This window comes from Neodiprion pinetum, chromosome 1, assembly GCF_021155775.2.
Source record: "Neodiprion pinetum isolate iyNeoPine1 chromosome 1, iyNeoPine1.2, whole genome shotgun sequence".
Classification (NCBI taxonomy): domain Eukaryota; kingdom Metazoa; phylum Arthropoda; class Insecta; order Hymenoptera; family Diprionidae; genus Neodiprion; species Neodiprion pinetum.
Genome location: NC_060232.1, coordinates 20118902 through 20146248, shown reverse-complemented (window position 1 = coordinate 20146248; position 27347 = coordinate 20118902). Strand labels below are relative to the sequence as shown.

At 34.6% G+C, this 27347-nt stretch overlaps 2 protein-coding genes across 4 annotated transcripts in view; one reads left to right on the top strand and one right to left on the bottom strand.

Annotated features, from left to right (window-relative positions):
- Positions 1-27347, bottom strand: part of LOC124218795 (DNA mismatch repair protein MutL) — a 79331-nt gene that overhangs the window by 19456 nt on the left and 32528 nt on the right. The gene's annotated exons all lie outside the window — the stretch shown is intronic.
- Positions 330-25920, top strand: LOC124218718 (endoribonuclease CG2145-like). The gene is made up of 6 exons (XM_046625451.2): positions 330-529; positions 16216-16317; positions 18522-18668; positions 19519-20431; positions 22514-22943; positions 23384-25920. The coding sequence occupies exons 1-6, from the start codon at positions 478-480 to the stop codon at positions 23615-23617; spliced, it is 1878 nt and encodes a 625-aa protein (XP_046481407.1). The 5' UTR covers positions 330-477; the 3' UTR covers positions 23618-25920.

Sequence of the window (27347 nt, the reverse complement as noted above, 5' to 3'; positions counted from 1 at the left end):
TCTGTATTGAAGAGACCGGTATTGAATGATAATTAAGCCTGTTCTTCCTTTTTAAATAAGCCGGATATTAAAAATTGATTTTCAAATCATTGAATGATACATGATGATTCAGAGGTGATAATTTTGTTAACAGGTTATTCAATGTACGTAGTATAAGGTGATGTGATTTTTTTATAATCTTCACTACTGTGGCATGGCAGTTATGACACCTACCATCAGTCTGATCGTCAACTACGTTTTATTGTGGCATGAACTATCCAGTTACCCCCTCTTCACGTTAACCATTCCTGTTTGCTTTGTAGAAGCCTTGCAGTGAGCATCAATTGGAAAGAGAAAGCCTACATTCGAGTCAGTTTACGTTGATGGTTGCTCGAGGTAACTACGGTACACAGTTGTCTGCTGTGTGATTGAAAAAGAACGGTTGTTAATACGTCAAGTGTGAAGTGGTGGGAAACCATTGAAGTTATAACAATAGCAATGAAGCGTAATAAGTTGTTCCTTGTCATGATCATCGGTATCATTATCTGTGGTAAGTAAAATGAAATATTGAATACAATTATTTCTGTTCTCAATAACCACAGAACTTGAAAATTTCAAGACCAAAGAAATGAAAGATTTCTGATTATTATAAATTATTATTTATATATAGTTTGCGGTATTAGGTCACTCAGGACTTTAAAGTTAGTAGTGCGTGCAGCTAATGTCAACTCTACCAATCGCTGTCAAGTTGTGTCTTATACTTTCACCTATACTCTCATACTTTTCTCAGAAAGATTTCTAGAAACATGGTTCCATAATCTGTGAATCATTCATTATATTCTGTTTAAGCCAATGCCTTGCGGGCGATGCGATGTTGCCACGTTTGATACTAGGGTATAAGATATCTTCAACATTCGCAATATGTTTTTTTTTAGTAAGAATGTGATACTGAGGCCAGTAATTCTTCAGCCATAAGATTAAACGAATTAGTTCACTTAACTTCTCTGAAGGCAGAGACAAAATCGTCACCTCATATTGTATCGAGTTGAGACTTGTGCAGTAATTACAATTGTAGGGGCTTGTTATTATTGCAGGAAAAACTTATTCGTATTGTCACCCACAAAGCACACTTATATCGTAAGTAGTAGCGGATGTTATGCCGATAAAGTATTGTACGGATAAAATGGTTTTCTCAGCCAATAAAAAAAATCTCTGGAAACGAATCGAAAATCAGCAGTAGGTGGAAAACGGGGGATAAGTAAAACTGGTTTAATATAATTGAACCGAGATCATTTTCATTTCTGACATTAATCCCAATTCATTTATTGACTTAATCATACACTAGAACATAAATTTTGATGGATTTGTTTGAAACAAATATACTTCTTTGGATCATGAACTTATCAAATAACTTACTTGGCGTAAGCGAGAAAGTTTTATTTCATTTGATAATAATTTATTTCAATCCATTACATTTCTTTGCACAAAGAATAAAAATCTACCATTTCCTTTTCAATTTGTTTGAAAAACTTTTGTACTGTTAATCACCATCAACGTTTTGTGATTCATTAGTGAACGTAGCGGCCCAATCGTGGTCCGTCTTATAAAAATGTGCGCAATACACCTTGAATTGATAGTTCAAAGGATTACGGATTGTAGAAGTTTTTTGGCTTGGGTAGTGTACAAGTCTCCTTGGCAACCAGATCGGTATTTGCGTCAGATGAGTAATACCTGCATCGTAATGCCAATTTCTATTACGACAGAATCAATCGATTTAAATTTGAAAGTCGCTGGACTTGTTTGAGCGAACATAACAAGAGTATTCACGACAATCAATTACATTATCCTACTGGAGAAATAAGAAGTACGAATACGATGTTAGCACAAACGTTGCGGTCGTAATAAAAATTGACATTACAAAGCAAGCTTTTAATGCGTTAGTGTCTACTAACATCATATTCGTACTTGTTCTTATTTCTCCAGGAGGATAATGTAATTGACTATCGTGAATACTCTTGTCATGTTCGTTCAAGCAAGTCCGGCGACTTTCAAATTTCAGGATGTGGAGTTGCTGAGAGGATGGGGGGGGGGGGGGGAATTCACAATATTTCTGCTCAAAGTTTTATTAAATAGTTCTTCCGAAGTGCGATAGCCGAGTATTATTTTTGAGGATATACATGTATTTACATGCTTGTTTAGGTCTAAGTGTTGGGCTACATCCTGATGGACGTGTTAAATAGCAATGTTATTCAAGCGTGATTGTGCCATTGTCGTTTTCAGGTAAGTTTTAAGCTTACCGAACGCGGAAAATGATTCGCGGTACACGAAGACGCTGGCCTAGTCAAGAGTAAGCGAACTAGCTTTGATTACTCTGACAACAGCTTTGCCAGACGTTCATTGTTTTTTAAAACTGTCACAACGTCTCTCAAGTGTTTTACCTGTGGATTTCTTTGGTGAATTACATCAACAAACATATCTCTATGCAATTGCAAAGTAATTGGATTAAATCATCTCTGTAAAAATTTGCTATTATTGCTGCTCCAGTTTCTTTACCAAGAATGTAATTTTCACAGAAATTCAAGAATTGAATCGTTTCAGATGGAAATCGATTATTCAAAGAAGAAATCGCATGATCTACTATTTAAAAATATATTTTCCGTTAGTAGACTTCCAGTACATTAAAATTGTAAATGATCGCATTTTCCAATCGCTTAGGAGCTCTCCAAATACAAGGTATATCTTCGAGGTTTAGATCCTTCGTGTCCACCGTCGCTTTTTCCAATAATGTTTCACAAACAAATTCCCTTATTTCTAGCATAACATCCAAAACCAGCTTTACTTGTTCATGCGATTCATTGATACTTAGATCACTCCTTTGAAGTTCTGTATTTAAATCTTCGATCCTGTCTAATACTTTAATCGTACATAAAGCCAGATAATAGAATTCGAAACCTTCCAGATATTTTAAAAAACCATCAGCTTGGCTACTGTCATCGGTTTTTCAGTCTTCATCTCTTCCAGAAATGATAGAATAGTCTCGTAATTGGAACTTATTCTTTTCAGAGACTTCACTCTCATGCACCACCTCGAAACAAATTGATATCTTGAATATATTAGCAAATAGCGATCGATGTAAAAGACGTTAAGAAATGCAATTCCAAGAATATGCGGTACAGATAATTACTATTGAATATATTCCGGTATTAGCTTTGATTCATTGATTTATATGAATCAAATCATAATAATTTTTGGTTTCTCTTAGTTCTTACATAACGAGTAGGACAAAACGGTGAGAGATTCAGTATGAGAGATACTTTTAGAACACTGCAGCTGTATACCTTTGAACGCTTCCATTCTTTTAGGAGAATCTCATACAAAATTTATCGAATCTTTTGATACTCCAACAAAGTTGTTGACAACGCTAATGTTTATCATTGCATCTTGTGCGAGTTGATTGAGCGAATGTGCAGTGCAATGAACGTGTAGCGCCCATGGTTCGACTTCTCTTACTCCTTTTGTAGGCCGAATATTTTTCTGCTCATGGCAGCGGTTCTGTCATAAAATTGTCCTCTCAGGTTACAAAATTTCAAATTGTACCTCAACAGCACATCTTCGATAATTTTTAAATAACGTGGCTGATTTAGTATTTGGGGTATCGTAAAGGCCTGTACGTATTTCTTTAATTTCAAAGTCAAGTGTTGTGATTCTGAAACTTATGGACACCTGTACCGTTTTGGAGATATCATCACTCTCGTCCATTATTGCAGAGAAACTTTGAGTTGCTTTTATTTAATCGAGCAGTTCATTCAATACTGCAGCGGATAAAATTTCCAATATTTCGTTCATTGAATCGTGGTGTAATGACTTGTTACTCATTTCTTAAAAGCCGCCGATTCTCAAAATTTTCATGAGACAGGAATTTCTGTTGTCACCACTACGAAATACAGAGCCTTGTTGAGCTGATATGTTCAGTGTATCGAATATTTTCTCTAAAGCCACTCTAGAATTTTCCATTTCTCTTCGTTTAGCATCCGATATATACGCTGCAATAGTTTACTCTTAAATTTTGTAAAACTGAAAAAGTTTGCAGATGTAATTCGCAGTTTTCGTGATTTTAAAAACGTTTAGACGCGTTCTCCCAGCAACTATATCCATCAAAAACAAAAGCAGAAATAGAAGGTTTGACGCGTCCATCGGAAATGGGGAATAATTTTTTTTCTACTGCTTCTGTGCAAATGTTATGTATCGCTTTTCCGTCTTTCAATCCAAACCATTCATGCGTTTTTTGTCGTGTCTTGAAGGAACTGAGCAATTTAGCATCTGAAAAAATAATGCGATATGTACTGAAAGTATGGTTTGATATTCTTGTCGTGAGAAAGGCTACTCACGCACTGAAAAATCGATTATCCTTTTGATTGACTAAACAATCATTCTTTTACGTGTGCAAAAATACCGCAACACATGTATGCTTACATAATTTTTCGCTATTAGCGTGATTTGAATTATTTTCTTTCATCGATATACTAGGTTCTGCCTCCACCGTGTCTGATTTTGAAGTGATCTAAGTTGTGAGGTTAGATGTTGGTAGGTTAAAGGTTCCTGCTGGCACAACAGCTGCAGCCTCTACGTCTTTTTTCTTTCTCCCTCTTAAGAAGTAATTATCCATTGTACGATAAGGTTTTCACACACAACGATAAGAAACTATGAAATGTTCAACCACCATTCAATGGTGAGCTTAGGGTAAACTTGTAGTGTGTGACTGTGAGCTGCTGAGAACGTACAGTCCGGGCACAACGCATGAACGAAAATTTGACGAAATGACACCGAACATGGCGGCGTGCCATGTGCAAGCTAGAAGTAGCGAAGTGTCTAGCCTCTTGACTGTACCGTAGGCTGCAGCAGACGGACCAGATTCGCGAGGTAGGAAAAGCTGTCTGCCAATCACGTGCTACGCGACAAAATAGCGCCAAAGCGCATCAGTTTGGTCGAGATTCAAATCTACTCAGAAGCTCACAAGTGTTAATTACAGGGAAATATAATATGGTTATGTTTGGAAAATTTTGGATATTTGCTTTCATTACAGACTTCGGAAATCCGTTCAGAAACTTCAGTTATGAAACAAGGCTTTCAGGGTATGAAATATCCACACGGTGGGTATTCAGGGTATCGAGTACTCCACACCCTGCATGCAAAAGTCACCGGACCTACGCTCAAGTGTTTGGTGTTTCGTTTATGTCCGCGTTGTGACATTGCGTGTCCTAGGATGTCGGATCTTGACAGAATTACATTAAAGAATAAAAGACTACGGCTCTACGCTAGTTTAATGCGGAAAGGAAAACTCACAAGAACAGTATCAAACCTCTGGATCACGGATTCTACTAAAACTTCTAGGGGTGTTGCTTTATCTCAAAATATAGAGCTCCTGATGCATAGATTCATCCTTTGTACCTTCCATCGTTCAATTTACAATATATTACATTGTCAAATATTTGCAGTTAGTACTTTACTAAGGCTTTGAGATAATAATATATTTATTGAAATTTCACTACATAAGATTTTGCTATCGGAGAATTAATACTGAAGACAAAAATATACAATAGGTTCATCTATTATCATTTCACTCGTAAAACTGCTAATATAAACAATTTTATCCAGTGTAAAGAGAGGCCTATAAAACAACTTTGAAAGTTTGACCAGAATTCACGAACTAAAGGTCTGGTACTCATTTTGATAGTTTCAGGAACAACACGGACGGGATGAATTAATTAGTACTGAATATAATAGATGGAATACACCTTAAGGATCTATTGGCTATACATTCTCATCCAAAAATGTGTTTCGTTGACAATATTGAACACTTTATGATGATACGATAATTGAATTTGAATAATAATAATAATGTCCAAAACTTGTCAATATATCGTTTAAACAATACGTTCTTTAACAAATTTTCAGCGAATATTTTATTGTCATTTGGAACGAATTCAATGATTGTTTTGAATACTCATGACTTTTTATAGAATTTCCTCATTATCTCGAAATTTCAATTTTAGAAAATTTAGTTTTGAAAAATGGTAGAAAAATAGTGAGTTTTGAATACGTTTTCGTAAAAACGTTGTATATTACAATTAAAAAGTTTCCAGGCATTGTACGAACAGTTTCATAAATACAGCTTTTACAAATTTTCAGAAACGAAAATTTCAAAACAATAAGAAAATTCTTTAGAAATTCATGTATACTGAGAAAATCAAGAAATTCATTTCATACGGCAAATAGAAATATTCCCTGTAAATTCTTTAAACAATGTTTTGTTCAATCTTTATCTGGCATCTTTATTTGGTATAAGATTGCTGGCATCTTGGGTTTACAGACGACGTCCGTCTACTTTGCAACACTGCTACAGCAGGACTGATGTGCTTAGATTTACCTGAATGATGCTCGAGGAAAGCGGTACATGTCATCTATCAACAAATGGCGCTATAAGTCACATTTTCAAACTTTGAAGTTACAAAAATCGCGATTATAAACCCTCAGGTCACGAACGACTCCGTGATGCCAGCTAAAGGTTAAACAATTTATTGTTATTTTTTGGCCATTATTATTATTCAAAATAAATTTTCTTATCGTCTTTATTGTGGTTGATTTTTTTTTTTTGGAATTTCATCTCATAATTCAATATTGTTGACGAGATTCATTTTTGGTAGAGAATGTATAACCAATACATCCTTAAAACTCGAAATCCAACTTTTGAGTCATCGTGGCCGGTAACGCATAATTTTAAACGCATGTTATCAGTGTGTAGCAAGAGTCTCAATCGGGGCAGCATACGCTTGTGCTTCTTTAAAAACCCGAGTAAAGTTGTTTGTAAATAAAAAAGCTAGGCATGAAGTAAAGATAAAAGTCTACTTTCTGCCCCTTTGAGAACAATAGAATGTTCCCTTGGCGCAAAACACGTCTTTATCGATATCAGATATCATTTAATCTCGTAATTGTTCAAGGGCATCGAAATTCAAGAATTAAAGTATTTTTTGTGTTTACTACCTTAAATACCTACACAGTCGAATGATTCTTTCCTGATCGTCAAGGTGTGAATTCTAATAAGAGTCAATCACATTGGTAATGTACTCCACTTCTAGAACGGAAAGACTTGACTTTTGGTGTTTGAAAAAAATGTACAGGTTTTGATAGTATAAATGCAGTAGTAATATGCTCCACGGTCGTATAGCAGGCGATTTAATCATTGTGACTTGCGTTATTGCTAGATCCTATTTTAGTTTCAATCAAAAATCGTTTAAATCACACATTTTGCTATCTTTTCATAATTATACAATTTTCAACTACTTCGAAACCATCTACTTGCATTTGAGAGTACAAAATGCATCTGCACCTACTGGTGTATAATGTCATCACACTGATGCATATAGGACACTTTAAACATTTTGAAAATCTTTTAACCTAAAGAATTTAGTAAACCTGTGAAAATTCATCCATTATTAAGTCAATGAAAATAGTTACAGCTCCAGACCGTGATTTATGTAGACATAACAGTTAGAACGGTATGAAAATGTTGAGCAGGCGCGATGATTATATGCTATTGAGTAACGGATATGTGCTTGGACAAAGGTATAAATAATTCATTCGCAAGTAAAAATGAAGTCATCCTCCCGTGTGAATTTCTATGCTTTTGTTGTTTCACGTGAAAATACATATAATTGAAAATCAGTAGCGTGCCCATTTGTATGTAGCACGTATACATTTCAAAGGGACGTACAATCAAAAGAATCACTGAACGAAATCGTACTTCCTCTGTGGTTCGCTGCGTACACGTCCTATGACTGCTATGACATTATTCACTTAGGCTTATTCAGCACAATTTATATAATCTGTAACCGCGTCAGTGTTAATCCGTAATTGACCCTACAGGGTCGTGCTCAAAATTGCTGTATACGTCATTACTGTATCAGTTGATACCCTTTATAAGCGTCTCCATTTTATCAAATTGTATTACATTTATGACTAAACTTTGTTACTTTCTGAAACTGAAGTCATACGATGGAAACTTACAATTAAAAAACTTTTGGTTTAGTCTGGTCGAGAAGTGAGTTTACTGAGAAAAATCGTTAGAATGGTCTTAAAAATATGGCGATTGGTGCATTGGATTCAGAATTTAAAATGATGAAACCGGTATTTTTTAATTAATCCGCCATTAAAAATTTCAATAGTTATAAACAAAAAACGAAAAGAAAAAAAGGGAGTCTCCGTTTTATAGCTATAATTTCAAAGATATAAAAGATAAATGAATTTTGAAAAAAGATCCTAAAAGAGGAGGAAATTTCCGATGAAAAAGTCCGTACTCCCGGAATTCTAGCTTTATTATTTATAATTTTAATTTAACGTTGAAAATAGGGCTCCGCGCGGCCGTTTCGGTGCCTAGGCGTCACCGCCTAGCGAAGCATGCAACACGAAACAATTTTTTTATAACATTCAGTATCAATTTAAAAATTTGAATAAATTATAGTGTTATCTAGACACTTGAAGGAATGTAGTCTTACCAAAAAAAAATTGTTAACTCGATTTTCGTTTAAGTTATTTCATTGTTAATTAACTCATTTTTCGTAGACTTGACTTTTCACAAAATCACTTGTAAAAGTTTAAAAAATGGGTCTATAAATTTTTTTTCTTTTATGAGCTCTTCTTATATAAATAATAAACAAGATTCAGTGGTAAAAGTTTATAAAAGTTTTTTCATTTGTTTATAATGATTTTTCAAAGTTATCAAAAATGGAAAAATCCGGCTAATGTGATGAAAAAAATTTTTTTTCATAAATCTCGAATTTTGGTTGTTTTTAAATTAATATGTTGCGTTTATTAGCTTGGCTGAAAATTTTTTAACGTGTATTGTTTAAAAATTTATTATAAACAAATAGACAAGTTGAATATTTTTGAAAAATTTGTTTTGGTCATTTTATTGTCTTAGTGAAATAATGATTTTAAAAAAAAAATTTTTTCTTAAAAAAATTATTTAATTGTTTATAACTGTTTTTTTCATTTATCCACCATTTAAATTATTTATTAAGAAATAATTTTTTTTCTAAAAATCATCATTTACAATTGTTAATATAATTATGAAAAAAATTTTTTTTTCTATTTGAATTTTCATTGTTTATTTTATAAACAATTTGTTATAAACAAATTTATATTTTCATTTTATTTTTTTTCGTTGCTTTAAAAAATTACAAATACAGCCATGTGCATCAGAGTTGTAAAAAAAATTTTTTGGGGTGAAGTATTTTAAAATTCAATAATAAATAGAGAAAAATTTTTTTACAACTCTGATGCACATGGCTGTATTTGTAATTTTGTAAAGCAACGAAAAAAAATAAAATGAAAATATAAATTCGTTTATAACAAATTGTTTATAAAATAAACAATGAAAATTCAAATAGAAAAAAAAATTTTTTTCATAATTATATTAAAAATTGTAAATGATGATTTTTAGAAAAAAAATTATTTCTTAATAAATAATTTAAATGGTGGATAAATGAAAAAAACAGTTATAAACAATTAAATAATTTTTTTAAGAAAAAATTTTTTTTTTTAAAATCATTATTTCACTAAGACAATAAAATGACCAAAACAAATTTTTTAAAAATATTCAACTTGTCTATTCGTTTATAATAAATTTTTAAACAATACACGTTAAAAAATTTTCAGCCAAGCTAATAAACGCAACATATTAATTTAAAAACAACCAAAATTCAAGATTTATGAAAAAAAAATTTTTTCATCACATTAGCCGGATTTTTCCATTTTTGATAACTTTGAAAAATCATTATAAACAAATGAAAAGACTTTTATAAACTTTGACCACTGAATCTTGTTTATTATTTATATAAGAAGAGCTCACAAAAGAAAAAAAATTTATAGACCCATTTTTTAAACTTTTACAAGTGATTTTGTGAAAAGTCAAGTCTACGAAAAATGAGTTAATTAACAATGAAATAACTTAAACGAAAATCGAGTTAACAATTTTTTTTTGGTAAGACTACATTCCTTTAAGTGTCTAGATAACACTATAATTTATTCAAATTTTTAAATTGATATTGAATGTTATAAAAAAATTGTTTCGTGTTGCATGCTTCGCTAGGCGGTGACGCCTAGGCACCGAAACGGCCGCGCGGAGCCCTATTTTCAACGTTAAATTAAAATTATAAATAATAAAGCTAGAATTCCGGGAGTACGGACTTCTCATCGGAAATTTCCTCCTCTTTTAGGATCTTTTTTCAAAATTCATTTATCTTTTATATTTTTGAAATTATAGCTATAAAACGGAGACTCCCTTTTTTTCTTTTCGTTTTTTGTTTATAACTATTGAAATTTTTAATGGCGGATTAATTAAAAAATACCGGTTTCATCATTTTAAATTCTGAATCCAATGCACCAATCGCCATATTTTTAAGACCATTCTAACGATTTTTCTCAGTAAACTCACTTCTCGACCAGACTAGGTTGTGAAGTGGTTGGAACAGTCCGAGGAGTTCAATAATAAAAAATTATAGAAATGAGGGATTGTCGAATGGTATTATTTTAAATTTGGTACGTTATAATTACACATCTTTAATTAGTTTCACCTGCAGCATAGTAACATTTTCATACCTGTAAATAAACGAGAGTGCACTGTTACTACGTATTCGATACAACAAAATTATACTATATGACATTGTACCACAAAAAATCATACCACACAAAACTACACTACACAAAATGATACCACTTCTAGTGATACTTACTTACGTTATACTACTTTATCTATAATTTTGTGTAGTGTTGTATTGTGTAGTATAATTTTGCCCATCATAATTTTAGTGTACAATAAGTTTTCATATGAACGATGCAAAAATGTTGGACTAATTTTAGAATGAGCATCACAATTGATGATTATGATAATTGATCATCTGTAAATAATTTAAATCACACCAGTCTTCAGAATCCAGGAAATACGAAAGTACGGTAACAAGTGGCAGAAAACGACACATTGTTTAATAATTCAAAGGATAGAACCAACTTTCACGAATTTTCCTGTACAATAGCAATGCGGGGTCCAAATTCGAGCCATCCCAATTCATTGGTTTATTTTAACGACAAATAAGAATGAACTTAATTGATCAGCAAAGATAGGAGTGTTACGTAACCGATGACCCTAATTTTCAGAAAAGATGATTACTTTGTACTGAATTAATGATCCAAATATTTCTTAATCACTTTAATTACTGTGGAACATTGCAAAATTGGTTAAATCCAGCACTGTGAAATGTATGCACGATGATATCAGTAATTTCCATTTCGATGGGTTTTGTCAAACAGAGCTTTAAGACGCATTTCACTGAGTAAACAGTCGAGTCAGGTCAAACTGCGTCAATTTGATTCAACTGATTCTATTGGAAGTGGCAAATTAACAATTCTGGACACCAGAAGCGCCTACCTCTAATTTCAAGGAGCTCCGGCATGGCAAACGAAGATTTGTTCACGCGTCCGTAAACTAGCGTTTTTTACAATGTTGTTAAAGAAAAGAGGTAATACGGATTACTTTATTACCCAAAGGTAATATAGTACACGGTCGATAATATCGATAGAAGCACGGACGAGAAAAATCTAGAGTAAAATCAGACAGAAAGGGGGTACAAACACGTACTAGACACAGAGGAAGTATATAAGAGAGCAGGGAGCTAGCTGACAGAGTCAGTGTTTGAATCGAGTTTTCCGTCAGTAAAGAATGTATTGTAAGTTAAATAATGAAGTGCTTCATTAAAGAATCTAAACGACGCTTCATTAATCAAACGATACCCTTAACCTTTTAACAAATGTGAACTCCTGCAAATTGTAATTAAAGTATTATAGGTACTTCGAGGGTTAGATAATTGATTAACTCACAGAATATTTTTGACAAAAATGTAATTTAGAATTAATCGATTTGGTTACTACATTTTTGGTCTACAAATTTGTTTAGAATTAATTTTGTAAAGTTGCTTAATTTTCAGGTAGATAGTTGTTGAAGAAAATATAAGTTTAAAAAGCGTTGGATATTCTCGTAGCTAAAAATCTTTAGTTTAAGTTTCAGGACGATGGCACTAGTGTGTACCACCGAGAAGATCGTGGTAGACCGAAGAAATGGTTTTCGAATATTTTGGTTGTTAGCGATGGAACGAGAGAAAGTGGGAGAATTGTTTAATGAATCGGATTGATGAAAAAACTGTAGGAGGGATATTAGGGGCAGTGGTTAGTTTTTTATAATTTTTGGGTTGGGTGAAGAGATAGATAAAGGGTAGTGTTTATGGTAACCGTCGAACGTGATAAAAACAATAGATAGAATAACACCGGTAAATCATGCACGGAGTGTAATATAATGATCGAGAGGGTTTGAGTTTATGGCCAATCATATAGTCGTCAAAGGTTCGATTCTACGGTACGAAAGTAGAAGGTTTTTTTTATGACTATGTTAGCCCTTAGGGTTCATAAACGGCTTAGTTATAAGTGCTTACGGGAGTTTCATGATTAAATTAATCGGATGAATCTACCTATTTTAATTTAAACTTATACGTTGCAACAAGGTTAATTTTTTGATTTTTGCGTTTGTAATCGTACGAAAGACGTGAAAAGTGACTGTTGCAACTCAAAGGTTAAAATAAGTTAGGCCTCTGTATCGCAGTGGCGTAACCCAAACCGCAACACATCATCCCGTTTGTAAAACGCGGAAGGTGACTGTTGCCACTCAAAGAATGAGTTCGGTCTCTGTATAATGCCAAAAAGCAGAAAAATAAAATATAATTTAGAAAAAAAAAAAAAAAAATGCAATTCAAAGGCCAAACTCCTACCTTACCGCGGTAAAGTGCGTAAGTAAACAATATCGAAACTAATAGTGTTGGCAAAACGTACTTCCAGTATTATTCCATTTTTCTCGAAAAAAATGACTTCAAACAAAAACTGCATGCAACACAAAAGATAAGTGTTTTTATAGGCTCAAACTCTCATAGAGTTTTTTTTTCTAATTGTAATATCAACGCTTATTGGAAGAAAATTAAAAGACTTTAAAAATCAGTTTTCATGAGATTTGGCCTTGAAAATCAAATTTGCCGGTATTTTCACCATCATATTCGTGATCAGTGAGTCAAATTACATGGATATACGAAATTTCACATTAATGAAAAGGAGTTTCCTGTGAAAATTCGTGAGTGACACCCGAAAGGAACATATTTAAATAAACCAGGAAAGACTTTATTTCATTTTTTTTTTAAAGGGTGGTTAAAAACTTACAACCACCGACCACCGGCTCGAGGCGTTTTTTTTTCTTTTTTTTCTCACCCAAATATAAATTATGTCGATTATGATTCAGAGCAGCAAACGATTTATGAGTTGGCTGATTCGTTAGACATGGCTGGTCTCATTGCAGATTTTGCCCACGTTAAAGCGAGGCGAGTGAATTTTCATTAGGGTCATCAGTTTGAAAATTTCGGTTGAAAAACGGGAAGAGCGAGGGGATATTCTTGTTTGTCTGGGCCGGCAAATGTCTTAGAGCCGGCGCTAGTACTCTTTATACAGTTGATTCTCCATATGTCCAGTCATGGGGGTGTAGGGAAGGATATTCCTAAGAATTAGCATACCCTTACTAACAAGATCGACATATATTTATGGCGCTTTGAACTGAGTCTCTCGCAATATGGCCGGCAAAAGTCCATAACAGCTACGTTATTTTCTTCCAAGCCAGTAAATCCTTTGAATAGGGCATCTCGAAGGTTATGAGGGAAGTATGATTCTTGAATCTGACTTTCCCTCACCAACATCTCGCGAGCAAGACTCGACTTGGACATCGGCTTAACCTCAGAATAGGGTACCCGTGTCTGTGTTGGCTGATGGATGATCAGGTGATACTTATTTTTTTTCACTTGATTTTTGATAAGTATAAAATATAATCTTATCCTACAAATGTTAATTGTTACGACAAGTTGACCCAATTATTTTTATCTTGAGTGTTCTGTGTTTGAAAGAGGATATATTTTTTATTGAACTCGGGAAAAGATATAAACTCAATGTGATGCTACTTGTATTTACTTGTATTCATATGATAAAAATTACTTGTATTGAATCAAAAAAAAAATAAAAATATATAATATTACAACACGCATACTTACATTTCCTGGTGTGCAAGTTTCACCGCCAAGGTTTTTACAATTACATATTTGTCAGTTAAATAATTCAAGTTATGCAATGTGATTCTGAATGAATGCAGATGAGTACAAGAATATTTTCCAAAATAAAAAATTGCATGATGGATTTGAAGTAAATAAGAGATGTGAACCGTTTCCCAATAACCGCCCTATTCAAAAGTAAGTGTCCAAAGACCCGCGAAAAAATTGGAGTGGTAGAAGCGCTCGAGCGAGGATTACGAGAGAAATAAAAAAAAATAAAAAATTATAGAAATAACATTTGAAAGCAATCAAATAAAGAAATAATCGTAAGTATGATTTAAACAAAAATAAATAAAGATGGCCTTATATCGGTGTCAACTACCGAGATAATTAATCGTAAACAATATTTGCTTATTCAATGATAACTAATTATTAAATTGGTTATTGGTATTTGCGAGGGATGCGCTAGGCAAAAGGATATATCAGAAATCTCTAGCGAGAGTAAAAAATTTTTAAACTAATAGTAAGAGCGTCTTGTATTTACAAAAGTATTGTAATTCCTATAGTCTAAATTGATTCAATTTGTCTTTATTATTAGCATTCCGTCAAAAGCATTGAATGCCTAGGCAGATGATATTATTGCTGCTCTTTTCGTTTATTTTTATTACTTTTTTCTGTTTTAAGCAATGTGATAAATGTGTTATATCTACAACTCAAATTAACATAATGTTATTAGAAGAATTTAATACAGTGAATGGAAAAATTTTGAACTGTTCAGTTATAGTACTGAAGCTTTAAGCTTGTACTGTCATTATCTAATTTGCAGATTTGTCATTAAAATATTTAATAGCTACATCTTTATTTTATTTGTAGACTATACTATTTCACAATTAGTTATAAAATAGGATAACTGCACGGTACTTCATACTGTACAAGTGTTGCACAATTTACTTAACATATAAGACTAGCAAGATCTGGCCGATGGGTTTTGTTAGTTTTACCAAGGATCGTAGGAAAATTTGTTGTTAAACGTGTACTTTCTCTAGAGCAGCAAAGTAGCAAGTACTATTTCCTCTTACAAATTTTACTATGGAGCAGTAGTAAAACTGCCATCTTATTTTGTTTCGCAGAAACGTGAATAGTACACAAGTGGCTACAAGTGAATTTTTACTATGGAGGATAGTACAATTCACTAAAAACCCTCATGTGTCCCTCTTTTGTTGCACTAGCATAGTGAGTTTCACAAGATATACCAGCAAAATGTACTCTTTTCTCCGTGTAGCAGTTCGTCCATCCATCGCTTTTCTTCTTTGTTCTTATTTGTACGAATAATTTCAGTTTATTTTTTCCCATTACTTCAGTTTTTCTAATGAGCCCCCCCCCCCCAACAAGGTGCGAAACGTTCCAAATATTTAACTACTTCGTTTGATCTTTGACACCGAGAACGCAGTTTTCCCTTTATCGATAAAGCGTTATGGTAGATTACTTTTGGATGATAGTATGATTGATAGAGCATACGGGATAAAAATGGGCTACATTTCTTCAATGACATTTGAAATGAATAAAATTGCAACAGCACGTATGGATTTTCGTGACCCGAGAAGATACATAAGTTAGAAGTTCGTCGGAGAAGGTAAATTTTTGATGGGAGTAAAACCGTTAGGATTCTTTTGGCGACATTTCGGCTATGCCCAGCCAGTTGAAAGATACTCCTCAGCGCTTAGATCTTCATCATACGGCTACCATGGAGGAAGTCTTTTGAATATTGAATAGGAATGAAAGGAAATTGCAATAGAAATATTACTGCCATTGGAAAATCTCTCAAGGTCTAAGGTCGTTCAATGGGATACTAGGGCTTATTTTTCATATCTTTATCCTTACACAGAGATTTTATTCAAATCTACGATGGCAGGCCAACCTTTTATGGAATTATGCTATACCTACTTCTTGGTGCACAAATTATAGTAAACAGAGGTTTCAGGAAATGCAACGATATTGAACTAAGCCGTCCGTTACAATAAAATAATAAAAATATTTTTTCTGAATGACACAGGTGACGTGGCGTCTGGGAAGAAGTCACGAACTCGCCTATCTCGACCTTCGTCTCGGACAACACCAAGGCCACGAACAACAACCACCCACCGTAATAATCATGGTAAGTTGACTAATTATAGGTCATTCTCTGCCCAAACACTGACGATTTTTAATTATTGTTACGTGACAATCCTCGTCCAAAAAATTGAAAAAGGATGTTGAAATTTATTTTAACACTATTGCTTTTAAAAATTATTTAAACTATGAAAAAACGATTGTGATTCAAATTTTGAGAAAGTTCACGCAAATTCCATGATGTCAGATGATGATTCGAATACCTGAACTGGAGTGGGGTTTCATTTTTTCACTTTAACTTGTTTACAGGGGTTTAAATTTTCAGTGTCAATAAATTCGGCATAATATAAAGTTATTACATATTTTTTCGGCTATTTTTCATAAGATGTCTCAAAATTATATTTAATACGCCAGGAAAAAGAAACTGCAAAATCTGTTTTACCGTGATACTTTTGTCTGTCAAACTGTCCGACGAATTTCCGCGATAATCTCGAAAACAGCTGAGTGAAGAATTTGAAACTGATAAGATTTGGCAGCCAAATGAAAAAGATTAGAAAGAAAAATTATAAAAGAGAAAATCCCTAAAAAACAAAAAATTTGTAAACTTTGTTCAAAATAAATATACAAACTGGAAAAAAACATAATCGTTTGCTTAGACAATCGAAGGATAAATGAAACGGGATATGGCAATTATTCGTGCCCATGATTTCCCTACAAAATCCTCTAAGATTTAGATTTTTTCATTAAGTCGTTTTCGAGATCATTGCGGGAGTTTGTCGGACAGACTGACATTTTTACACATACCTGTTTTTCGGATTCTAGAGGTTCGAAAACGAAAAGATTCGTTAAAATTAAAAAATAGTATATTATGTAACGAGTGGGGAAAAGTGACGATTCTGAGTGATTGCGAATTAACTGCACGAGCCGAAGCCTTGTGCGGATATCATACGAACTCAGAATCCTCATTGCCCAAGAGTTGTACACGATATTTTTCACAATTGAAATGTATAAATAGGCAATTTCAGCCGCTTGTTGGAACAAACAAAACACACTATTTCTCAATAAATTACGAGCGCGTTCGAAAATGGCAAATCGTTTTTCCACTAGCGGCGAAATATTTTTCTGTTAGTGGGCAAAAACTGTTTGCCTACTAGTGGAGAAATGGGTCGCTATTTCCCAATGCGCAAGTCATTCGTTGAAAATAGTGTCTGTTGTTCATGTTCAGCTAGTAGTCAAAATCGCCGAATTTTACGTATGAGTTGTGAAAAGTGATTCTCTACTGAAACCAATACTTTTCTTACATCACCAAAAGTGATGAAAAGTGACCAGGAATCCCACTACCATCTCATTATCGTTTTTATACCATAGAATTCATGTGAATATTTTTTAATTATTTCTTGAGCTTGAGATGGGTAAAACATTTTTTTTTAATCTTGGTTCCACAGATAATTTTTTTTCAATATTTTCGTAGCTTCTGGGCTGAGGAGTATCATATAAAATTGAAAAAAATCTGCAATGATCAGGTTTAGGTACACAATGATCTATTCGTAAAGAAAACGATATATTTAAAATGCAAAGTGGTCATGCAATGTTCATAATGTAATTATTCATAAACGTTTTTGAGTTCAACATTTAATAAAGCTTTTTATGTAAGACTCTGACAATCTCCAAGAAGTCAAGGATATTAGAATACACTAATGGAAACTTTATAGCAAAAAACTTGTTATTTCTTTAGCAGTGACGTTTCTATCATATACGATAACTTCTTTTGAACCAAAAAATTAGTTTGATCAGTTACAAATAAACTTGAGTGCTGGAGAGTTCGGTTTATTATATTTAAAGTTTATGCGAACTAAGATGCCTACCTTTTGAAACGTACGCATACACCGCGTTGTTTGTTGATACACGCCTGCGGATTTTTTTCTTGTTCGAGAGAAGCAGCAATAACAGGAACCAAATATAAACTAGAAATGGCGGGAATTACGTCTTTCTGTTCAATACCTCACAATTATAACATCGTTCCGTATGAAAATCTAACTCTTCGAAGACTACCTACCTGAAAAATTGAAAGAATGCGCGAGATGCTGTCTGTTTTCATAATCCTTGAACAAGAAACAATATTTTGAAATGTTCTTGTATATTTGGAAATAATAAAAACTAATTGTTTTTATAGTGAACTTGAAATCCACACAAAATGCGATGTATAAGTTTGACGAGATCATTATTCAATATTTTATTTACAATTTCCAGATGTAGATCCGAACAGAATTGGCTGGGCAATCCCAGAAGCAAATTCTCGCAATAAACAAAACAGTGGTAATCTACCGCCAAAACCATCGGCCCCACTACCAGATCAAAATGTTGCTATGAAATCCAACGCACCATCCTTACAGTCAGGTAATTACGTCTTTGTTAAATGTGCGAAGAAAGAACTTTGTCTTCGAAACTATTGGAATCAATAGTGAAAGGCTTAAAAGTTCAACGTAAGCTTATTGAACGTAAGAACATAAAAGCATAGCCAGGACCGAGTTATTCTATCCGAAAATTTCGGCTAACAATTACGTATTTGCACAATATTCTTTCTAATATGAATTACTTTTGTTTTCTTGTGCTCAAAACTTATGGTGCAGAAATTCAATTAAATTAGTATTTCGAGAATTCTGTTATTATGAAAGTTGGGGTGTATCTCTAAATATGTGTCCGGTATGATATATTTTTCTCAAATAAACTATATTCATTTGCCTAATGTTGCCATACACAGTATGGGAGTGTTTCAATAACTAAATGCGACAACCCACGTTTTACTGACAATGAATACGCGCTGGAAACACATCGAATATACTGTGTGTCCATGGGGAAAGTGCGCACCTTATGCGCGTGCGTCAAGTCGTTGAATTTTATTGGCTGACAGTTACCGCCTGATTGAGCAGCCGACGCAATACCAATAGCAACTGTCAGAAAATGTCCCTAGGAGCCCACCGCTACCTGTGGGCTCTGACCATTTTCTGACAGTTGCGATTGGTATTGCGTCGGCTGCTCAATCAGGCGGTAACTGTCAGCCAATAAAATTCGAACGATTTGACGCACGCGCATAAGGTGCGCACTTTCCTCATAGACACACGGTATAAAGTAGAAAGGCTAAGATGGCTGAACGAGGTTGTCGCCAATGCATCGACGCATATAACTGTAGCGAAATAGGTATTATAATCATGCAAAATCTTTTTTTTACCAATTAATTAAATTGCAGGTTATCCTGGGCAATCTCAACAAAATTCATATCACGGGCAGCACCAGCCAGTCGGTCAAGGTTATAATCCAGCAGTTGGGCAACAGTATAATCACCCATTCAATACGCCTGCTGGAGCAACATACCAGCAACCTCCTAGCCAGTCGTACAATCCATCAGTTGGGCAACCTTACCACCAAACTGCTGGTCAGCCTTATAATCCTTCATTCGGTCAGAATTACCATCAACCCGTCGGCCAACCGTATAACCCATCAGTTGGTCAACCCTACCATCAACCTGTTGGTCAACCATACAACCCACCAGTTGGACAAACTGTGATTTTAGCACCAGCTCAAGTACCATCGTCAAATCGCGGATTAGGCCAAATCGCTAAAGAGGCTGTAGTGTTTGCCGGGGTGAGCGCAGGTGTAAATGCTGCAGTAAACAGATTGCTTCCAGGCGGCTCTCGTGGCGGAGGAACCAATACTCAAATAACATATAATAATTATTATAATAATCAAACTGACAGTCAAGGAAACCCTGTGCCACCACCGACTACAGGAGATTCTAGTAGTACGGCTAAGCCAGCAGAAGGCTCAAGCTCTGCTCCTGGAAATGCTATGGGGCTGCAAGTTGCAGGAAACCCGGAAAGCAAGAGCGTTCAAACCAATCCTGTTCCCGATGCACCGCTGGGTGTTGTACCATTAAATATGAACGCCTCAGGGACTGATTTAGGATCCAGTGCCTCCTTAGCTCCAGCTTCAGGAAATCCTATCGCTCCACCAACGCAGACAAATTTAGTGTCTAACGAGGAGCTAATGCGGTTATCAGAAGAACTTTTTGAAGCTGACGCCAATAACGCATTCAAATATATTACTTTAAAGCTGCAAGGTCAAAAAACTGATGATAGCATAACAGACAGCGCAATGGAATCGTAAGTACACCGCACAAAGTTGTTTTACTTGCACGAAAAAACAAATGCACACAGTGAAATTACGAGTTCACAATGGAATTTAAGACAATAGTATAAGACCGTGGCCCGTGCTTCACGTAGAATTGAGGATACATTCATTTTTCAAAGTTTAATCTCAAATTTCATCGATGTGCTGTAAACATTTCCCATTTCTGTCGAAATGGCCATCATTCAATACTTTTTAGATGATTTCGCATGATTTCGTATGATTTTAAATTTTTCCTACGGATGTTGAATGGGGTTGTGAATGTTTCCAGCTTCTCACAAGTGAGTTTATGTACTATAAAAAAAAATGTCACCAATTTTATTATGTCAGATTATTGCAATCATCTGTTTGACAGATAAATTTGTCTTTGTGAATGTTTTTTTCTGAAAAGAATCACATACTTGAGTTTTTTGCGGGACAAACGCAAACGTGAAATAAATCGATCTGTCAAGTACGGTAGAACCTTGAGTAACCGAACATCCAGTTCCCCAACTCTCCGGTAATTTCGGAACTACAGTTTCTGCCTCGCAAAGTTGCATTATATGAACGAAAACACGAAAGTTTGAAATAAATAAATACGCCGTTATAAAAAGAGATATCCGAGAAGGTCCATAGTCCTATGTTGAAATTTATGATATTGACTTTATACGTAAACTGAATGAGAATAATGTTACAGTTATTAAAACAACATATTATGTATGTAAGGATAACATAAAAATACGTTCGTCATATTTTCTGCTTTTCTAACAACTGTTTCACTATCCAAACTTTCGTTAGTTCGAACTGTCCCAATTGATTCAAATAACTCAGGTTCTACTTTAACACCCAGTGTGATCAATATGGGCATCAAACTCGAACGAGCTAGCTGGCCGAAAGTGCATGCCCCCTTTACGCTTTTATACATTAAGTTTCATTTCGATAATTCGGATACTTGTTACATCTTGAATTTTTTATCTGAAGTTCTTTAGAAAGCACTAAAAATTGCGCGGGGTAAAAAATAGAAGGCGACACAATAGGACGGCATAATAATGAAATTGTCCAAAAACCCAACATCTAATTTATAGAATTTCAAAGTATAGGAAGCCAAACGAAATATCGAAAAGTCAAAATGTGTAAACGTAGAAGCATAGAATGGTAATACATAGTATCCTCAAAATTGAAAAGAATATAATAAGCTAAAAATATAGAGTTGTCGGAATTTTGACGTTTCAATACTTCAGCTTTCTATACTTTATGCTATATTCTATACTCTTCTACATTAAAAAATTCTATGAAACAGATATTTGTATCTTTGAAAATTCGGTATTCGGAACCGTCTATTGTGTAGCCATTCATCTCTTTAACACTCACCCACAATATGACTCAGAATTTCATACGACAAACGTTTAATCGTTTTTTTGCGAATACGTAGGTATAGTATAGTATAGTATAGCATCGTTTTCGATGCAAGCGAACCCGTTATAAGCCAATTTCCCATCCGTTCATCAGAGAAGCGCTTTCTCTCCCTAATTCTAAGCTCTATTCATCGGATAAACAACTTTGGCTTGAGTGCTTCCATTTAAATGAACGAGGGACTGTACAAAATTACATACTTCGTCTAATATGTGTTGCAACTTACACTCCAGCTTGAGTGCGGTATCTGCGATTTGCTTATATCGAAACTAAGATGATGCTCACGGACATAGTTCACATGCCGGAAAAAATGGGAAGCGCTCAACCAACAAATTTCTCCGAGTTCTATTTCGCTGATTGCCTCAACGTTCGCTTATAGCAGGATAGTACTGTATTTAAATATGCGGGGTTCAGTTTTTTAACTAGGGAAACGATTCATTTCGAATAAATAAAAAATCGAACTGTAGAACGAGAAATCGAGGCCAATCTTATCAAATCTTAGTAAATGTCAATACTTTGCGTTACTGAAGCCAACTTGTGCTTATCTATTCATTAATAAATTCCAATGCTTAAGATCACTGGCCATCGTTAGTAATTGTATCAGTGTACTACTTCGCAGATGTAACCTCGATATATCAGTTAAGCAACGATTTTTCTGATTCCAGTTTGCTGACGGTCCAGCCTGAGGGATTACAAATTCCGACGATTGCTTTGCTGCGCTCTGTTTACGACAAATACGAATTGGATTCCGGAGTACCTGAAAAAATAACCCCAGAAAGACGAGATGGAGAAATGAATGTGATAAATGAGTTTCTGAAAACACAAGTAATGTCAAAGGCCATGAAATTTATCGCGAGTAAAGGTTTGATACCCAATGATGAGTACGAATTTAAAGATGCGTTAAAAAGGATTTGGTTTTCTCAATATGCTCGTGAAAATAACATAATATCAACCAGCGGTTTTGAAAACGTATTCTTGGCCGAAAAATTTCAAACGGAAATCACTGGGTTACACAATTGGATTTACTTCAACGAGCAGGAGTCTGCTGGCAAAGCAAATTATTTGGGATACATTAGAGAAGCTAAACTTGGAAACGTGAGTATTCAGAATTACGGATTTGTATTTTAATACATACTTATGTTTTCTGACTAGAAGTTACAGCCTAGTTGATTAATTGTTCAAAAGACATATTCGCATCCTTAATCCTTTCCTAAAAAAGCAATGATTAGGTAATTAACGTGAAGAAATTGGTAATAAGGCATGAAGATTCCTGGTATCTCCTCTCTTAGAAAATGTTCATCACACACAAGTATTTTGGTCTGATTGAGTACGGATATTTTATTCATTTATTAAACAATTAATTCAAGTATTCTACCAATAAATTATATTACTAGGTTCAGCTAACGATAAAATTAAAAATAAAACATCAGAGAGCATTTTTTTCACGTTACCATTCACAGTTGAAGAACGTTTTATACTATTTTATGGTTAACATTATAATCGAGGGTACAATAACTATAACATTTGTTTTACAGAATGCTGTAATCATCAAATTACGGGCAACTCTAAACGACATCGTAAGACCGGTCACAACGATTTTCGTTGGCACTTCACCTGAATTAGAAATGGCTCTGTATACGATTTGCTTTTTTGTTCGCCCAAATGGTGCGTGCCCCGTATCACTAGGATCTACACCGTTTACAATATTCACGAACAAAATAAGTTACTTCGGCAAAGAAACTCTTTTTTCGGCTTATCCAGAAATATAAGTTTTGCAGCAACTACTTGGGAAGTTCGATTTTCGAAACCCGTGCAGCGTGTAGTGCCCTAATGCCAAACAGTGCGCAAGGGGACTGTTAGTGCATGTGCACAACTAAAATGCTCTACTTCCCACACTGGGCTTTCTTTAGTTCATGCGTACATTCCAATCACTCAATTTTACGCACTGTGTTATTGAGTGTAAGTTACCTAATCTCAATTGTACGCATTGTCAGTGGCACACTCAATGCGTTTTGAAATCAAACTTTCCGCGCGGGTGCTGCAAAAATATCGTATGTGACACGTGGGGATAGGCGATATCTGACAGGTGTGATCACAGCATTTGCCTGTAGGTTATGTCGCAGGCTACACTTGTTCAGATGTTACCCATTTTCTGCATTTGTCACACAATATACTATTTTATAGCTATTTTTTAAATTTATTAATTTCCAAGAGTGTACTACCGTGTAAGTGTACACGGTATATTTGCTCTAGGCAAATATAGCTGAGGCAAAAATAAATGCAAGAACAAATGTTTTACAAAACTTGAAGGGTTTCAAGGTGTTACAAGTGAGTTGTACTCAGTTTATATATTTGTTATCTCTGTTTATTGTATTTGGTAGAAAGAAACGGTTATCAGGCTATACATTTTACATCTATTGTCCTATCTCTACATTTATATCCTCGCGCCCAGGTTGCCGCGGTAAAGCTAGCTTTTTAACCTAGTGCCGGCATCTGCCTCTAAGAAAGATGGTGCTGACATGGGTTGTCTTATGGATTGTGCCATTTTGGCGAATTTGCAGGCAACGTCTTATTTTAGATATGGAACACGTATTTTGGATATCAGCAGTTATTAGTAAGATCAATGCTTTCACCTTAGCCTCCATACTTATTCGTTGTCCCTTATTCTAATGGAAAAGTTTGTTATCGTAACTTGCGCTCTGAAGCGAGTTTTTGAAGAACTAACGGCAAAGCTAAACTCGCTAAAGACCGTTCGGGCTCACGATAGTCGTGGAACACGTGGATCATTGTAGTACTATAGACGTAGAAACGATTATTAGATATTTCATTTACGATTCTATTATTCGTACTCCACCTCTTCGTCTCCTGTTTGTTCAATCAGGCTCTTGTTTTCGAAGGCGCGGTCTCGTCTATGAAATTTCACTGTGCGGACATTTTACCGTCTGGAATTTCTTCATTTTACAGAAAATCTCGTCCGGTGACTTCTGCGTTTTGAAAATGTTTTTCCAAAATAGGTGACACCTACGGCTTAATTCATTCAGGCCTTTGGAGGACCACAGATAACTTGTAGCTTCATTTATTCTAACCTTCAACGTACTACAATTATGTTTTGCGTTCCAATTCGGGGCTTGAGTGTTATGGTTTCGAAAATGCTACTCCCCACTTGAAGCTTGAATTATTTTAACCTTATGAGAGCCACAAATTCTTCGAAACCCTAGTTATCGTAGACTTTCGGGTGTCACAGATTTGATCGTTTCGATTGCCTCTCGTTTTCGGAAAATAATGAATATAGTTATGATAGTAGTAATAACAAAAACAAAAGCATCAATTTCGAATCCTGGGTAACGTAATCCACGCCTGAGACAATCGTAGTTATGCTCGGAGAAATTGTGGAAATTTTGGAAACTTTCCAGATAAACGGACGAACGGATAGACACTCACGGAGTTTGCTGTTATAATTATGTTATATCGTTTCAAAGTTGCCAATTTTGTATCCACAAGAAGTTTTTAGCGCGGGCAATGAATACGTGTAGAAATTGAGATGAACAATTATTAAAAAAGTACATTCAAAAACAATTCTTTTTTACGTGTCTGAATACGTCTTTGCTATCGCTATGAGCTGCTGATGCCCAAAAAACGTGTTCCCTATCTAAAATCAAATGTTACTTATAAGATCTGTAAAATGGCAGAATCCTCAAGTAGACGCATTAAGTTTAGTGAAAAACGTTTTTTACATCTATTTCCGTTTCTGCGGATATTTACTTGTGACTGTTAAAATCGACCACCCCGTGTAATTCATTCTTAAGATGATGTTTGTTCAGATTATGTACAATGTATCCATTTATTGAAAAAAGCCTTGCTGTATTGGACATGTTTTAAAAGAATATAAGAATCCACACTTTTGGTGACTTTGTCCTAACAGAATTTTTCTAACGCTTGGAACAGACTAAATAAATTCTATGATTTTCTAACTTCCTTTACTTTAGTGGGAAAAATCTACTGCATGACCGAAGCCTTTATGTTAGTTATACCAATATTAATGTGAATAATAAATTACAACTGCTTTCGTCAACTTTTATCGTTTTGATTTTGTATTTTATCGAATTTTGTCGATTCGCATGATAATTAAGTGGTTATCAGATATGTTTTTTTTTTTTTTGAAATACATATGTTACAGACGTACAAGTAATTTTCATAGGCTAAATGCTTGGAAATTATAAGATATTAAACGAATAAAAAAATTTCATTCGATTTGAATGTTTGGCATCAAATAACTTCTCATGACTTCAGATTGTCATTATCAAGGAAAATATTGTTTCTTACAATATGTATGTGCCAGATTAGATTTTAGGCGCGAAATCAGAATGGCTGTTCTTGAATACACTAAGAATTCTATTCTGACTCCAACCGGTTTTTGGAGCCAGATGGATATTAAATGTAATTATACTTTAAATAAATTCTAGAGCTGCTGATTGTGAAGTATGAATACACCTTCAACTAAATTCTAATAGCGGAAAATTTTGTCCGCGGAAATCATTTATACGTGTAAAGGCGAAAGTAGAGAAAACTGTTCCGCTCACCTACCTTCTCAAGAAAAGTGGGTAGCTACCATTACTGTATTAAGCCGAGTAAGAGAAAACTGCATGCAGTGTAGCTTCGCTGAAAAGGAGAAGAAAGCGAGAGGGCAGGACAAAGCCGACTGAAAAAAATTACATTTCTACACAGAGAAAGAGGATTTGTTGGATTGAGTGAATATTGTTTCACTCACAAGTAGGTAAAACGTTTCGGATAAATGTTCGTGACTCAAGTATATTTGTCGGGATTCATCAAAGTGCATACACGCAGAAGATAATTGAAAAATTTCGAATGACAGACGCGAAAGCTGTAAGTATACCGGCAGACCTGCATGTTATACTAGTGCCGTACGAGGAAAGGAAAGAAAAATTGATCAGTATGCTGTATCGCGAGGGCTCATTTATCTTTCCAGCAACAGTAACGCGTCCAGATATAACTTTTGCGGTAAACACAATCAGTAAGTATTTAAATAAGAACTCGCGTGATCTTTAAAGGGCTGCAAAAAGAATATTTGCACATTTACGTGGAACTGTTAATCTTATCATCGAATATAGAATTACAGATACCGAATCACAGCCAATATTGCGATTATGCGGGCAATATAGAGACAAGGATATCAACAACAGGGTACGTTTTCTGTCTGGCAAATGGGGTGATCACGTGGTCTTCTCAAAGGCATAAAATAGTAACACTTAGGACAACAGAAGCGGAGAATGTAGCCGCATCAACTGCGACACGAGAATTGGTATGTTTGCTTGAACTTCTGTTAGGTATTGAATATTCATGTAAAAACGAGACAACTCTGTTTGTAGACAACGAAAACTCAATAAAGTAAGTCTAAAATCCTGTCTTTCATAAAGATTGATTGAAGAGAGATTGATTCAGAAGTCTGTACGAAAGATTAAACGCGAAACTTGGTGTAAC